Source organism: Camarhynchus parvulus, chromosome 3 (genome assembly GCF_901933205.1).
Source record: "Camarhynchus parvulus chromosome 3, STF_HiC, whole genome shotgun sequence".
NCBI lineage: Eukaryota > Metazoa > Chordata > Aves > Passeriformes > Thraupidae > Camarhynchus > Camarhynchus parvulus.
In genome coordinates, this window is record NC_044573.1 from 88,696,000 (window position 1) to 88,712,664 (window position 16,665).

A 16,665-nucleotide genomic window follows, 5' to 3' on the forward strand; every position below is an offset into this window, starting at 1 on the left:
TTGCTTTTTTTAATAGTTTTTTTTATGAAGCTTTTCAGGCATTTCTGCCCTCAAAGAGCAAGACAGTTTATCAAATACACAAAGAACCAATTTCCCTCCATTATATACATTATATACAATTGAGTGATCAGTTCCTTCATTGGGTTTTCCTTGTAAATGAGACTCTTCATTGTCGATGTGAATGAAGAATACCTGCCATAAAATACCCAGCCAGCTCCTCAGCTGCAGTGTAGCCTCAGTGTCAGCCACTGGAAACTCCACATGTAAAACAGAAATAATTTCTGCTTTTAGTCTATCCCACTTAAACCATTTCATGACTAGCTTAAGGCTAATTTTGAAAAAAAAAAAGTAGTTTTTTTAAAGTCTGTTTTTTCTCTTGTCCATTTTTATGGACATCACACAGTAGCAAGTCTCTCTTTAGAGGTTTTAGTCTCTGAGGGCTGGATTTTTGTGGTGTCTTGCCGAGGTAATCCATAGAGGTAAATAGAAATGCACACCAGGAGAGCACCCAGGGAGAAGGTAACAGCTGAAAGGAGACAAAATAGTTTAAATAAAAACATTCATATAAGAAACCTTCAGCAAGCCATGTAAGTTATGATATCTGAATGACAGTATTGAAGTTACCCAAAACTAAACAAGACAGCAAACTTGGTAAGTCACAGCATTTCGCTTCATCCTCTGTCACTGGGATCTCTTGAGTGTTTACAATCCCCACACAGTTCCAGTTGGTCTCATAGTAAGAATGTGGTGGTGGTGGTCATAAAAGCAAGAGTAAAGCATCTCCTGCAGTCCCAGGTGCCAGCTGTAGAGGCTTACATTACAATAAACTTAAATCATAAAAAGCCAGGGGATGTAATAAAGCACCCTGTGATAATACCTTTTTTGCCTTTCCATGTCTAGACAGAGTTATTGAGAGACTCTATTAATGAGGCTTTCACAGAAAGATCATTAGTCCAGGTTTGATTTGTGTCAACTGTCAAGAAAACACTGCCCAAGTAAGTTTTTAAAATTTTTTTCATCCCTTGCTTTATGGTGCTTTTTTGTAGCCAAACACTGATTATTTTCTCCTTACGCAAACTTTCCTTAAGTTTTGTCTCACTAATACTACATCAAAAAGCTAGTTTTCCCACCATTTTCCCACACCATCTTTGGATTAAAGTAGGAAACTACCCACAATTCAACAGTGAAGGACTGAGCGGGAGTGCTGGGCACAGTATCAGACGCAGACTTGACTGGGGAGAAAACTGCAGAACAGCCCAGAGCCATCTGCTGTTTCCTGTCAAAGATATTCACCACATCAGTCAGTCACAACCCCAGCTGCTCTTTGACTTTCTCTCATGGTGGTGTCCACAACAGATGGGGAAAGTAAAAGTTAATGCAGTAGTGGGTGTAACTCATTAGGGATGTGTAAAGCCCTTGAAGAAATAGCTGAGGAATTAATTTGGCACTGGCTGTACTAAACCCAACAAGAAATAATAATCCATCAACAGCAGTCCCAGATTAAAAGCTGAATCATACACTAAACTGCATCAGAAAGTATGCATGAAAATAAAGCTGTTTAAACCAGAAAGGTTCTTTCTGTTTGAAGTTGCAGATGCCTCTGAAAGAACAAAGCACCGATGCCTTTGAAAGCTGAGTCATCTGCACAGTCACCTTTGTGCACTATAACAGGGACCAATGATGCATTAGTGCACAGGAGTCCTGCAGAAGACCTGAAGCTAAAACCAGTAAAACTGAGAGGTTTGGCTTTGGTAGGAGCTGCGTGCAAGCAGGCTGGGCAGGCAAAAAACAAGCACAGCCGTCAAATCAAAGGCAAAAAGGCACTTACTTATCTGGAGGCCAAAGAGGATGACTGATGCCACAGTAGAGAGAACAATGGCTGCCGCTGCAGAAAAGCCTTTCATTATGTTATCTGTGTACTTAACAACCACCGAGGTGTAGAGGCCACCCACGCTGGCCAGAACTGGAAGCAGATAAGGTGTTACCATAAGTACAGGTGCAGGAGGTTACTCTTGAAATTATGCATTTTACTCCACTAGTGTGCTTCTGCTTTGGGCTACATTGTCCTAATTAATGATTTAACAGATCATTCAGGGGAATGGGATGTTTACATGGCACGCTGTAAATAAGATATAACTAATTTAAAGATGATCTACTTGCTAGTCAATTATTTAGGCTGCTGTTTCAGCACAATTTTAAATTGAATAAGTGAATAATTTCCAAGAAAATGTTACTTTTAAATAAAATCCTTCGAAACATGGTTAAGAGTGTGTCATACTGAATTTGTAGCTTCCTGCAATCAGTTGTATCATTGTTAAAGAAGAAAAACAATGTCAAATAACAAAAACCACAAGGTACTTACAGACAACAAACCAGACGTAGTATGTGTAGCCATAGAAAAACCCTTTCTCAAGAACTTTGGCTCCATCTGACATGTACACAACACATAAATTCACCACAATCCCAGATAAGTACAGCTGAATGTTCCTCACCCACAAGGAAGTATCTGAACTCTTTAACACCTTTTCAAAATAAACTCCTGAAAAAAACAAAACAAACAAAAACCCGAAAATATTTCAGTGAGAAGAATGATTCATGGTTTATTGCATTTTAAAACCAGACAACCTCTTAAAGCCAGCAAGCTCTCAAGTTCACTGTCTGTGGAAGACCGCTGCTGAACACCAATGATGGATCCAGGGATGTGCCGTCACTCCTCAAGGCTCAAGCCCTGGCCGGCTGAGAAGATGAAAAGGCATCCCATGGGAGTACTTCACTGAACTCCAGGGGCATTTTCCACCTTGTACAAATTCCTTTACATCTGTGTGACCACGAATATACGCTACAGCACAGGGACTATGAATGTTCCTCCCTTAAATTCTCAAGTACTTCAGATTTGTAACTAACTCAGCCCTATAAGGAGTTACTGTTGTCTCAGAATCTTTTGTTAAATTGTTTCAATTGGGCTGTTACGTTTAAGCGCGGTTAAAACCTTCAGGCCTAAACCATTGGTCAAGTCGGGGTAAGTTTAGCAAGGGGATCCACTCTGACTCAACGGGAAGGTCTCCCTCAATCCTGTTTAGCCTTACCCTTTCCTATCCCTACCCCTTTTCAATCCACAGCCTCCATGAAAATAATTTTATGTTGATTTTAGTTTTAGATTTGTTTTTGTCCAATTTTTCTCAGAGGGTAGGGGAGAAAGGGAGGATCTGTATTACCTCAGTACTGAAACTGAAAACTCCTCAGGAGCTTTGTGCTGGCAGAGCACTTGGCAGAGCAGCTTGTTCTGAAACCACAGCTTCAGGGGATTACAAGAGCAAATCAAAACTGAGGCCTTCTGCTAATTGAAAATACAGGTTGGTTTTGAGGAAGTGGATTTCATTTTAATCTAAAGCTCCAGCTCTCGATACCACACTGAAGAGCATTATTTATATGCTTTGCATTACTGAAACTCCCCAAATACTTCTTCATTATTCTACTTGGGAGGCATTTGTCAGACTAAGAGGCAGACATTTGGCAAGGCCCTCACCACCTGCCTTTTTAACCATTGCTCACCCAATCAGGACTCTTCCAAGCTCTGGAATTTCCTCTACATTTCAAAACAAAGCAAGCAGTTTGTAGGACTCTTACTAGTGACTTCCATGACCTTCTGGTGAGACCCCTATTGACTAGAAGTTTATTGGTGATTAGTATCACACACCATCCTTCATACAATGTGAGAAACTAATATGGAACCAACAAAGGTGGCACAAAGACCCATGTGTTAGAAGCCCTAGGGACATACCCCTCCCCTCCCACCAAAAATCCCCAAATTGGCTTCAAGGAAGGTCCTTCTGCTCTTTTATTAGTGAAAAATGCAATTTATAATTTAATAGAATACAGTGAGTACTTATGGTGAATAAATGAGGAGGCAGATTTATACTCCAGGGGTTCAAATAATTATAAAACCAAGGAAATATTGTACTATCTCATAAGAATATAAATTTTTGAAATGTAAACAACAACAAACTAGTACTGTTAATGATTTCAGCCTTTAAAATAACCCAGAATAATTACCTTGAGATTTCTGCCCCCTGAGAAGACCCACAGAGCACAACGAGGTGTAACGAACATAACAGAAATTTGGCTTGAGTATGAACCATACTTGTAAATGTTATAAACTGAGAAAACAGTAGGCAAATCAATAGAACTATGCTTCTAGATTTGTGAATATACATTTCACAAATCCACTAGGCAAGAAGAAGGAAAGAATGGGGGCTGATTAGGAGAACCTACTCCTCAGAAATGTTGTAAGTCGCAAAGGATTTGCCGTTAAATTATCCCTCCAATGCTTTTAAAAGCATTGCTGTGGCCCCAGATACTTGGAAATTATCACAGGATCAGCAATTTGAAGAAAAAACTTCTTTTCCATCTCTAAGTGACAAACACACACAACCTTTTTTTCGTTTTGCTGGACTAATGAAACACTCCGTAAAACATAGTCAGTCCAGAAACTGGACGTCTAACGGCAAAATAACTGCTTCATGTGAGCGTAGGAAGGAAAAACAGGAAGGCAATTTAAATAGAATTTATATTTTCAACATGTAAAGCCCCAAGGGCACAAGGAACTCTGTGGATGAAACACACAGTCCCTCCCAGCTGCCCCAGAGCTTCAGCTGTCAGCAAGGAAACCCAAGCTGCAATCCTTCTGCAGGAGAAGAAAGCCCTAAGTGTCTCATGCTGCCTGCATCAGCCTGTCAGTGCTCTGAGTTTGCAGGTCTTTGGAAGCACAGCTCTTGACCCACATTATCTGGGAAAGCAGGAGCTTTAGGAGATTCTGAAGGCTGTATTTTGTCTTGCAGCTTTGGAGCACCTATTTAAATTAGGAAATTCATAACCTTCCAGGAAAAGCTGACTGAGCTCTACACAGTTTTATTTAGTATTTCTGCTTCAAAGTGCCTATTTTACTGAAATGACACCAAATAAGAATGACACTCTCCTCCTCTACCCAGCAGAATGTTTTTCCATGAGTAATGAGCATCTATGCACAGCAAAAGATCATTCTTGCAAGATTTTCCAGTACTAGAGGTAGGTGATAGTACGTTTTTTTTTCAGGGGGAAGAGAAGAATCCAGTTTACAGTCAGGGGAATATGCCCACTTGAGTCAAATTTCAAATTAACAAGTAACTTGCATTTCTTTATTTCTGAGCACCAGTTCACTTGTCCCAAAGTTTTGGTGTCCTTCTCCAGAAGCCAGAGAAAAAACTACGCTGAGAGGAGGGTTGTAGAACAAAACAAAAATAAACAAAACCAAAAATCCTTCACTGAGTTTATCCAGGCTTCCTGCTACTACTCTCTTTGCCTTCTTCATGCTCCCTCCACACCCCAGTTAGATTTTCCACCTACAGAACTATGGCAATGTGTATTTCAGGACTGAGCTGGTACAGAACTAAGTGAGGAGCTCAGTTCCCCTTGTAAAAAAAACGCAAGTATTTTATGTGATCACCAAAGGGGAGCTATTCAATGCAAAGTAAACTTTATAAAATTGATGTACATTAATTAAATGCACGGAGTGAGTCATTATGCTGCTCCCTACAGTCTTATTCACAGCATTTGAAAGACACTTCCAATTGCAAACCAGCCCTCTATGTTGCATCGTGTAAAACCAATGGTACATGCTCCTATCATTTGCTTGACAATGGGAGTAATCATGTTATGAATCTGCCATAATTACCAAAAGTAGAAGACAGTTATGGGCAGAGGGAATAAACTATTAGAGGAAGACAGTTAACAAATGTAGAATGTTCAGTTTCAAGCACTGAGAGTTCTCCAGTCCTTTAGAGACAGCCCACATACAGAAATAATACTGTACCTGCAAATCCTGAACAAAACACTGCCACAGCAATCGCTCCAAACCCTAGCCATGGGTTCTGCTCCACCTGCAACATCAACCATTATTTCAAAAAGGATATAACATTTCAGTCATTCACAATAATCAATTTCAGAGTGCTGTGGTTTAAATTCAGCCAGCAACTGGGCACCACACAGCTCCTCACATAACCCCCCAAGCCCCACAGTGGGGAGAGGAATTAAATACAAAAGGTTAACTTTATGGGTTGACAGAAGCACAGTTTAATAACTAAATCAAAATAAAAATTACTAATAATTCTAGTATTAACAAAAGGAGAGAGAGATATAAAATCCAAGAAAACGAAATGATGCACAAAGTAATTGATCACCACCTGCTGACAGATGCCCAGCCCATCCTGCAGCACCAATCAGCCCCTGCTGGCCAAATTCCCTGATTTTCCATAGTGGGTGTAACATTCCATGGTAAGGCATATCCCTTTGGCCAGTTGAGGTCAGCTATTCTGGCCACACTACCTCCTGGTTTCTTGCGCCCCTCCTCACTAGCAGAGCAGGAGACACTAAAAAGCCCTGGACTCATGGTTAAGCACTACTGAGCCACAATTTAAACACCAGTGTTACCAACATTGTTCTCATACTAAATCCAAAACACAGCACTGAACCAGCTACCTGGAAGGAATTTAATTCTCTCCCAGCCAAAACAAGGGCACAGAGCTACTTCATTAAGTAGAGCAAAATTATTAGCATTTCACTGCAGCACCACATGCCCTTGCTGATCTAGGGCTGGCCCTCAGGTCAGCTCAGTGTAGCTGGGTGGTGTTTCCCTTTCTGCGGGCGCTCTCACAGTGCTCAGAGGCCCTGTCCACTTGGCTGTGGCCAGTATTCCCAGAGGCATGACCTACCTTTCCCACTAATGCAGCTCAGCAGCAAGTATGACTTAAGAAACAGAAGACACTGGTTTCTCCCTACAACAGTATTAGGTCAGCGCCTCTGAAGGGTGTGTTTAAATGACATACCCACATTGCACTGGAGTTTTGCTCCTAATTCCTTGCACTACTTTGATTCCAAGTTCTCTGTTCCAACAATTACAATGTTACCAAGGCCAACTGCTGGAAACAATATATTACTCAGACGCTCCTAGGATGGTGCATTTGATTATGATGGCTGTGGTAATTTATACTAATTGTAGCAATCTGTTGCATTTCCAAAAAAGTGAGACCAGAGCAATACCAGAAGCCTGCCTGAACTGGTACACAGTAAAGGTGAAAGCCAAGGATCAAGGACCATTTATTCTTTATCTGAAGAGGGAAAATTTTAACTCTTACCTGTACTTTTGTAGCCTGAGCAGGCTCCCACTGAACAAGGGTAACACCACCACACAGCATGAAGACAGAGAACCACTGCAACTTACTGAGGGTACGGCTCAGCATCAGGACTGTACATAAAGCTGTGCAAGGGATCTTCAACTGGTATGTCACCTACAAAAGATGGGAATGTAGTGTAGAGGACACGGTTTTATAAACTCCTCCAAAACAAGAAAATAAAATAGAAAATTTAGCTACAGAATGACAGATTTTTATATTCATTGATTTCCTACATATCCATCTCCAACTACAACAATGTGAATTTGAAGTGACTCTAGCAGTGAGCGGCTTGGCTCAGAAAGCCAGAGCTCTGCAGCAGTGTATGCTCTGAACAGAACAAAGCACAGTTTCACTTTTAACACTGAGGCTGAAGAGACTGCTGCATGCCAGGCAGATACCTGACACATGTGCCTAATGAACCAGGAAAGAGAAATACATTTCCAGGTCTGTTACTGGCAGAAACCTGTATTACCTGGTAGACTGCAGCATCCAAGTTGCTAAGAGCCACGAATGCCATATTGTTTTGGAGAGCGTACACCACAGATGGAACACTTAATTTTAGCAATTCTTTAGGACTTCCGAATACATTTTCTTTTAAAGATGTTATTAATCTTGTCAGACTTCCAGCTTCTCTGCAAAATAAAATATTAGCATAAAGGAGGGCATTCCTAAACTGGTATTTTAAAACAGAAATCAAATCAATGCATCCCTTGGGAGGGCTGAAAATTCATCTTCCATGATCAGTTGTACTTTCTGTTCATAAAAGAAAAAAAAGATTAACTGGCAAAAAACAAGTGAGGTTTTCAACAAGTAGAAAGCCCTGAAGGCAAGAGAAACATTCTGGAATCAGGAAGTTAGATGCATTAATATGTAACAGCGTGTCAATATAGGCAATGGAACAGAAGGCTGTTGTTCACATCTCCCCTTTTAATGTTTGTGTGTGATGTCAAATGCCCATGATTTTCCAGATCCTCTTTAAACTAGGCCTCACAGTACAGTCAAAAAAGGATTGTACCCTTGCACACTTCTCATTCCTCAGTCAGCCATGGGCTCCCAGTCTCACTTGTGCTGTGGGAGAGGCTGGACCAGCAGCAGCACACACATGAAGAGGGCTGGTGGGCGTGTGGGGGCTCCCTGTCACCTGTCCCTGTCTTTGCCTTTCACACCTCTCCTTTAAGTAATTACAGTGTGTGACAGAGCAGGCAATGGGGAAGAAAGCTTTGCTGGTGGCTGCTTTTGCAGTTTGCTACTCAGCTTTTCACAGCTGCCCTCTGTATTACTGGTACTCCCTCATCACTTGTACATCAATCTGACATTTGCTGCTTACTTGTTGCTGCTGCTCCAGTCCTCTTCCCGGTTCTCCCACGGCCCCCCTTTCCAATCTTCTCTCGCTTACCACTGACAAATACCAACATCCAAAATCATTCCTGCCGCCTCCCAGCCTTTCAACTTGTAAGTTGTACTCCTCTTAAATTTAATTCTCCTTGTGATTCTATTACACACTTGTATGAATAAATAGCTTTAACCACCTTGTTTCAGCATATTTTCTTTTCGTGATCAACCACTGACTCTGTACTCCAGTTGTTCAACTTTTCCTCTCTGAAGATTTACAGGCTTTACCCTCTCATGATCCTTCCACCCAAATTTCTCTCCTTCCTTGCCTTCCTCCCTACTTGCACCAAGCATTGACTTCCTTTTCCTCTTTTATTTTCCCCCGTAGGGAGAGCAGTTGTTAGGCAGAGGCAGCTGCAAGGGATTCTTTTTGTACTTTTCCGTAACAGAAAGCACACACAAAAAACCAGACATGTCTGTCCACAGGGAATAACCGTGACAAGGAAATCCATGGACAAATAGCAGTTAAAGTGAAGTCTGCAATACAAGAAAGGGGAAGAGTTCATGCTACAGCTCACCATGGTTAATTGCATTAGATACAGAACTGTATAAAATGTTCGGAGTCATTGATATCATGGGCAGATTTTTTTTGTTTGTTCCATTTCTGAATGTATTTATTACATTGGCTAGGATTGGGAGATAAAATGTACAAGGAAATTGGGTAATTCCCAAGTACAGCTGGACTAAAGTGCTTCTATCTCAAATGTCTAACTGAAAATAAAATATATTTAGCACAGACATGGTTCTGCTCTATAAAAATAAGAAGTAAAAAAAAAAACCACGCAGGAATAACTTCTTCTCTTCATTGATACTAAGGTGGGCTGTCAAACAAGAAAATAATATTTAAACTACAAAATAATATTTTAAATATTTTTAAATAATATGTAAAATAATATTTAAACTGCTTTTGTTCCAGACCATGCTCAGTGAATTTGTTGATCACATTTTTAAAGTCACAGCAGCAATAGTAACTTCTGTCTACTTTGACTTCAAGAACAAAATGTCAGCAATGAAGAATAACACGTGTCTAATAATCACCACCTTCCCTTTAGTTTTTGAAAACAAGAAGATAAACTATCTAATAGTTCATCTGTGCAGTAGATGTGCTTTCTGAAGCATGCACCTACCAGCAATCTCTAACTGTAGGTTGAATTCAGTACATGACCAAAAAACAACTTGAAGCAAACCTCCATGTACAGCTGATAATGTAAAATTAGGTGCCCAAAGAAGTACACTGCAAGATCAAATTAGAAAAGAAACAATTATGTAGCTTAAATTCAGCTTTCTTGATGTTGATCTAGGTTTGAATTTTAAAACATGATCAATTTTCTTTGTAGAATGGTTCAGGTTTGAAGAGACCCTAAGACCATCTCGTTTTAACCTCCCTGCCATGGGCAGGGACAATTTCCACCAGACCAGTTTGCTCCAAGCCCCATCCAGCCTGGTCTTGAACATCCACAGGGTTGGGGCATCCACCACATCTCTGAGCAGCCTGTCTCAGAGATTTACCACCCTCAAACTAAAGGATTTATTCCTAATACCTATTTTCTTCCACTTCAAAGCCATTTCCCCTTTCATAAATTCATTACCCCATTGAGAAAGCCAATTTTTAAGTATGAAGAGGTGAGAGATACTAATAACTATCAGTTATGCAACAGAAAAACACATTTGTTAGAAAAGTTAAAGAAGTTAAAGAAGTTAAAACTAGAGTTTGCAAAACAGCTCTGCTTTTCTTCATCCATGACTAAGTAGTTATGTACCAGCTAAGAATGTAGCAAGTACTATTACCAGATGGTGAACAGGACTTTAAATAAGCATGAGAAATGGAGAGTATACTTCAGTTAACAGTTAGCACAGCTTAAACTATCATAAGCTTCTCTTTTGAAAGACAATTCTTTGGCATTCATCCATTCAATATGCCCTCCAGGAGATGCCTTAAGAGTAAACAGTGAAGGCATCATGTAATAATGTGTAAGAAAACAAATCTGGCAGCTGGAACAGCCGGAGAGTTGTACTCTAGTATCCTGTATACTGCAGTTACCAATGCTACCTCTTTCAAAAAGCAAAGGCACCCACACAAATGTATGCTGCTGTACAGTAAAAAAACAGGACTGGTTACTGAACAAAGGCATCTTACCTTGGGTAAGACAAATTGGTTAGGATTTAAAACTGAAGGAAGCTGTAAAGGAGAAAGAGAAAGAAGCTGTGCTGGAATTGATGCTGTTCAGCACATTCATAAGTGATCTGAAAGGGGAGGTTACCAGAAAGCTGGCAACTTTTGGACCCACCAGTATGCCAGACACTTTACCAAGGAGAGGTGAGCTTGGCCTGATGAATAATGTCTGCTGGTGCCCATCTCTTCCTCAGCTATGGAGAAAAAAAACCCCACCAGCTGACCAGATCAAAATAGACCTTATAACCTCCAAAGAGCTCAGTGAATCTCACTCTTACCATTTTAACTGGTAAATAAGGCTCAGGTGTCAATAAATAAAAAAGAACCATAAGAAATGGCCACCCCTATATTACAGCAACTCTCTCTCATCTAGTTATGGAGACCTGGCAAAAAAATGCAAGTAGTTCTTGGAGGGCACTTGGAGGGCAAGTAGTTCTTGGAGGGCTCAAGGATGGCATCAGCTTCAAAGAAATGAGCAGAATCCTTAGGAAAGGAACTGAGGCCAAGAGAGAAAACACCTTTACTCTCTGCCATGGCATGTTCACATCCTGAATACAGCATGTAGCTCTGGATCCTGTTTCAAAAGGGAGGTAACAATACTGGAAATGCTCTAAGGATGGGTACTATGATGATCCCAGAAAAAGTAAACTAGGGCTGCCGGCTTAGAAAATAAATCAGTGATGAAAACACAGATCTGTAGAGTTATGAAAAGCAAAATGAAAGAGGAAAGATTATTCATCATACCTGTCAACACAAAACAACAAGCTCCATAAGTTACTGCCACCAGCTAAGAAAAGCTCAGCCCATGCTTGCCCCCTTGGCTACACTTCCATTCTACACAGCCTCTGCTGACAAAGGGAAAATAATGGGCTACACACACTTTTTGCTGTGCTGGGCTGTTCTAAAAACATCAACATGCTAAGACTTCTTTCTGAGTTAAAAGTAATTTAGTTTTTAATTATTTCAAGTAAAAAAGACCATTCGTACATTTAATGAACAAAATATTACCGATCCTTAACAAAAGGAATTGCTTACCCTGCTGCACTAGGTGTACTATAAACAGCCTGAGTCTCAGGTGCACAAGATTCAACAAATTACCCACACAGGTGAGGCTACCCAGAAGTAGCCCTCTACCCTCACCATTGGGAAGCATGGGCTGCTACAGTCTCCAGAGAGGAAGTGGGATCTTCATTGGTTAAAACAGTGAGAACCACAGCAGAATCACGTGTCAGCAGAGTCATTTCTGCCAGCATTTTGTGCTGACAGAGAAGTCCAGGGTGCATGTAAAGAAAAACAGACATTCCCCACTGGACGCATCTGCCTTCCCTAACACATTCCATTTAATGAAAGGTTAAAGAAAAAAAGCAGTTTGTCACAGTTACCTCACCAAATTCAAATATCGCCTCACTTCTAAAGCAAGTAAAATGCCATTTGTGTGTTAAGAGGAAAAGAGCTGATGAAAATCTGAAGTACATCGTGTGACTCCATGAGCACATAACAGCCAGCCTTCTGATGTACCACAAGCCACAAAGAGAGACAGAGATCCTAAAAGAACAAATTCTACCACAGCAGCAAGAACTGGGCTTTGGAAAATAGAAAAAATAAAAGAAAACAGAAAATATAGAAAAAATCTTTATATTCCTTGAATATAAAGATTCTTCCTAGGATGCTGAAAAGGAGAAAAGGCAGCAGACTGATTGCCTCCCTACTTGAGATGCTCATGCATGGACTAAAGTTCTAGTTCTTAGCAGCAGTCTGGGATTACAGAAACTACTATTTTTTGACCACAGTCTTTCAGTATTGGCTTGCAGATTATTAGAGACAGCAAAATGTCTGTCTGTAACATTGTTTGGGAAAATTTATTAGTAGGAATGTTAGAATTTTATGTAACTCATCAGATGATGGCTCACAGCAGATGATCAAAGTCCGACTTTTATCTATATCATCATCATCTTAAAGACCAAAACATCATGGATAATCCATGCTGACACTCTGAACTGATTCCAAAAATAGAAAATATGTAGAAAGGATACACCTGAATATTGTGCTGTATACAAAGCAGTTTCAGTTGATGAGGACTCACAAGCTCTAACCTGCTCTAAATTACCCTTCCACAGCACCATTATCCAGCCACATTCTCAAACATACCTGCATTCAGGACCCGAGAATCTGAGGTTAGAAGCAAGGACTGGTTTTCAAAACAGTGATCAGCACTCCCACACTTACTTAGCCAGGATGCCCAGGCTCAGGAACAGCTTGATAACTTCAGTGACACACACAGCTGTTGTTGAAAAGTAGAGCTCTGTCTCCACTGTCCTGGTGTACCGCAGTGCCACTGTGTACGTGGCAGCAACCAGGGTCATCACCGTGAGGCAGTACAGCTTGAACAGCAAGCTGACATTTTCTGAAACAAAACAGAGAGAGCCTCAGTGTGACCCCCATTTTAATTTAAGAACTGAAACAGTGTGTTCTCTAGCTGGAGGGGTGTATCAAACACCACTGTGTCAGCAGACAATAATTACAATGTTAGGAAACACTTTCCATTAAAAAATTTTGGTTGAATTTTACAGCCTTCTCAAAGAAGCTTGTACAGGACCCCCAAGTGTTTGAAAATTAGATGCTCTCTTGCCCTTGTAATCATCCTTCATTCTAGAAAAAACTAATCATACATTAACATTTATCTAATAACAATCAAAAAGTCTTTCAGTGCTTTCCTGCTCTCTAGCTGACAGTAGGCACTCGCTCTGAAATGGCAGCTGATCGTCTTTGTGTAATACACTGAACTCTGACACAAAGAGCATTGGCAGACTAGCAAAAGCAAAAAGAGAGGAAAAGTTCAATATAAGCAAAGAAATCTAGCAAATCTTTAAAAAAAAGGCAGCATTTCTGTCAGCCCTATTTTCCACTTAAGTTAGTAAAAGAAGATTTTGCTCTGAATGGTGATGGGACTTCACACAAAGGACTTCCTTGAAAAAATCCCTGTGGAAAGGTCTAAGGTTAAGGCTCTTGAAGAAAATTAAATCACACAAGGACTGTGTATCATTTGTGTTATCCCCTCTGTCCTCCCCACTGATATATTCCTACAACAGCATCAATACCTGTAACAATTTTGGCCCGGACTAACTACTATCCTGCAAAATTTTGGCGTTAGCCTGTCCAAGGTCCCCTGGAAGAAGGCAGTTTTTCATCCATCTGCACTCCTCCAAGGCCTGAGAGCTCCATCAGGCCACTCCAGTGCATTGCCAGGTCAGGGAATGCTGAGCCTGCATCTGAACCAGATAGGAGAACAGCACACAACTCCAAATGGGATTTCTCTGCACAAAGGCAAAGCCCACCACGAGACATCAGCAAATGTGTGGCTTCTACAAAATCCTTTTTCACACTGGCAGATTGTTATGTTTGGCATCTCTCTGGTGGGTATTGGTCATTCAGCAGCACCTTTGGGGCCACTGTCATGTTCTAAATATGCTAAAGAAATGTGTTTTAAATGGTGTAAGTTTGTATTCCTCTGCTGATTAGGGATTGAGATACAGCATAAGTAGTTTTGTAATAACTTTGTTCATTTAATAAAGGAATGAGTTGCTGAATCCAGTGCGACCAATGCTTTGGTTCATTTTACTTTCAAACCAGAGGTATCTTCAATTGCATAACATTTCTGCAAGGTACAGTTAATACCTCCTGCCACTGCAATCATTTAAATTAGCTACTTCCTCATAGATAAAAATCTTGCCCACATCAGTAACCACTTTTCAAAGGTAGAGGCAATTAGTTTTTGGACTAACAATGCTTAGAAGAGACTTACAAACTGTAACCCATTTTTAAATTAAATTTGGATTGTGGGGAGGAAATACAAGGGAATAACAACCAGGAAATATAACTAACCCCATCTGGTTTTACAAAAACTTATCTTCAAATGACATTTCAGTGCTGACAGAAATGATATTAATGCTGTGATTTGACACACGAAGATTTTAAGTCTATGCACCACCAAACAAAACTAAACTTAATCCTTGACTCTAGTAGCTACTCTTAAAAAAATAGGCCCCAGTTTGGCAATGGTTTGGAAACTTGGGTAAGCCAAAGGCAGCAAGACATAACAAATCTAGTATCTAGACTAGATAGTTCCAGCATTATGTAGAAAGGTATTTGTAATTCTTTTTGGCCTGGACATTTCTTCGGCTGGCTCCCATGTCTGCATCAGTACCACTGCAGTGAGGGGAGCAGAAGAAAGCATAGCTGGGGTGCCCATAACTTCTGCTGGATAAATCTGAACTTACACCTGCCTAAAGAAAAGAAAAGCTGGAAGAAGCTTTTGGTTTTTTTCCCAGTAAATCCCACCTGGATGAAATTATTTCTGGCAAAAAGGGACCAGACAGGCAAAAGCCTCAGGATAAAAGTGCGAGCCTCCCACACATCTCCACGGCTGATCTCAGGGCTCTGCCAGGGCTCCTGGAACACAGCCCCGGGCCAAGCCTGGCATGGGAGCACAGCCCGCTGCCTGCCCGCTAATTTGGGGTGGCAGGTGCCCGGCACACCCTGCTGGGAGCCTCCTGCCCCTCACACTGCCAGGCCCGGCCAAGCCACCGCTGGAGCTGGGGAGCCCCGGGCAAGGCCCTCCATGGGGGAGCTGGAAGAGGGGCAGGCAGAGCCGTCCTGGTGGATTTAAGCCCTCCTGGCTTGCCCGAGGTTCTGGCTTCGGGACCGTGTGGGCTCTGGCCTCGTTGTACACAGAATCCCTGAGAATCAGGGAATCAATTAGGTTGGGGAAGACCTCTGGTGTCATCGAGTCTGACCTATGACCGAACACCGCCAAGTGAACTACACTATACCCCGAAGTGCCACATCCAGTCTTTCCTTAAACATCTCCAGGGATCGTGACTCCACCACCTTCCTGGGCAGTCCATTCCAGCAACTAATCATGCCTTCTGTGAAGAAATTCCTCCTTATGTCCAACGTAAGCACACTCCAATATGCACCTGGGTGCGGCGGCGTTTCCAGGGACACCTGCGGTGCCCACAGGGTGGGCGCAGGGAATGTCCCTGAGCACTGACCGCCTGCGCCCCGGGATAAGCCCCAAAGACGCCGCGACACGGTCAGACGCTCCCAGAGGGGATCTGGTGGAGGGGGAGACGCGACTGTGGCGGACCCTAAAGGTGGAGGCGTTCCGGAGACCCGGGAAGCCCCGTACCGGGAGCACCCGCCCCCCACACGCCGGGAATGCAGCGGTGGCACACCGCGAGGAGAAGCTCCCGGGCGGCGGGAAGAGAGCGGGAGGGCGGGAAAGCAGGCGGGGAGAGCCCCTCCCCAGCGCGACCCCGAGGCCCCGCGGAGCCCCTTCCCCCCCTTCGCTCCCGCGGTGGTGGCGCCCGGTGCCACAGTCCCCAGCGGGGAGGACAGTTCCACTCCCTCTGGCACGGGGGAGGCAGGGGGAGTCTGCGCGCGGGTCGCGTTTCCTCTTGGGAAAGGGGGTGGAAATTGTCCCCGTTCTCCGGCCGTGCCGCCCACCAGGAACCGCGGGACCCGCCGCGCGCCCCGCACCGCCGGCCTTACCTTTCGGAGGCGACATGGTGCTCGCCGAAGGCTTCAGGACCGCCGGGCCGGGGCCGCCCGCCGTGCCCCGCCGCTCCTCCCATCGCACCATAGAGTGCGGCGTGGCCGCCCAGAGCGCCCCGCCGGCCGCGCCGAACCATCGAGTCGAGCTCGGTCCCGCCTGGATATCCTGGAGAGCATCCTGCTCCACCCGGCCGCGTTTCGGAGCTGTTTCACTGGCACCAAACATCCAGGAATCTCACACGCGTATTTCTCATTGCCAGGGGCAAACTCGTAGCCACCGACACGTTTCTGCCGCGAGAAAAACCGAGATGGAGGTTACAGTTGCATTCCCCAGTATTT

At 42.8% G+C, this 16,665-nt stretch overlaps 1 protein-coding gene across 1 annotated transcript; it reads right to left on the reverse strand.

The window, feature by feature from the left end:
• Positions 1-16,591, reverse strand: SLC35A1 (solute carrier family 35 member A1). The gene is made up of 8 exons (XM_030944574.1): positions 16,324-16,591; positions 13,000-13,177; positions 7,681-7,840; positions 7,170-7,322; positions 5,849-5,915; positions 2,363-2,539; positions 1,829-1,963; positions 1-526 (listed from the first exon to the last, which is right to left on the reverse strand). The coding sequence occupies exons 1-8, from the start codon at positions 16,550-16,552 to the stop codon at positions 396-398; spliced, it is 1,230 nt and encodes a 409-aa protein (XP_030800434.1). The 5' UTR covers positions 16,553-16,591; the 3' UTR covers positions 1-395.
• Positions 16,592-16,665: the final 74 nt, after the last annotated feature.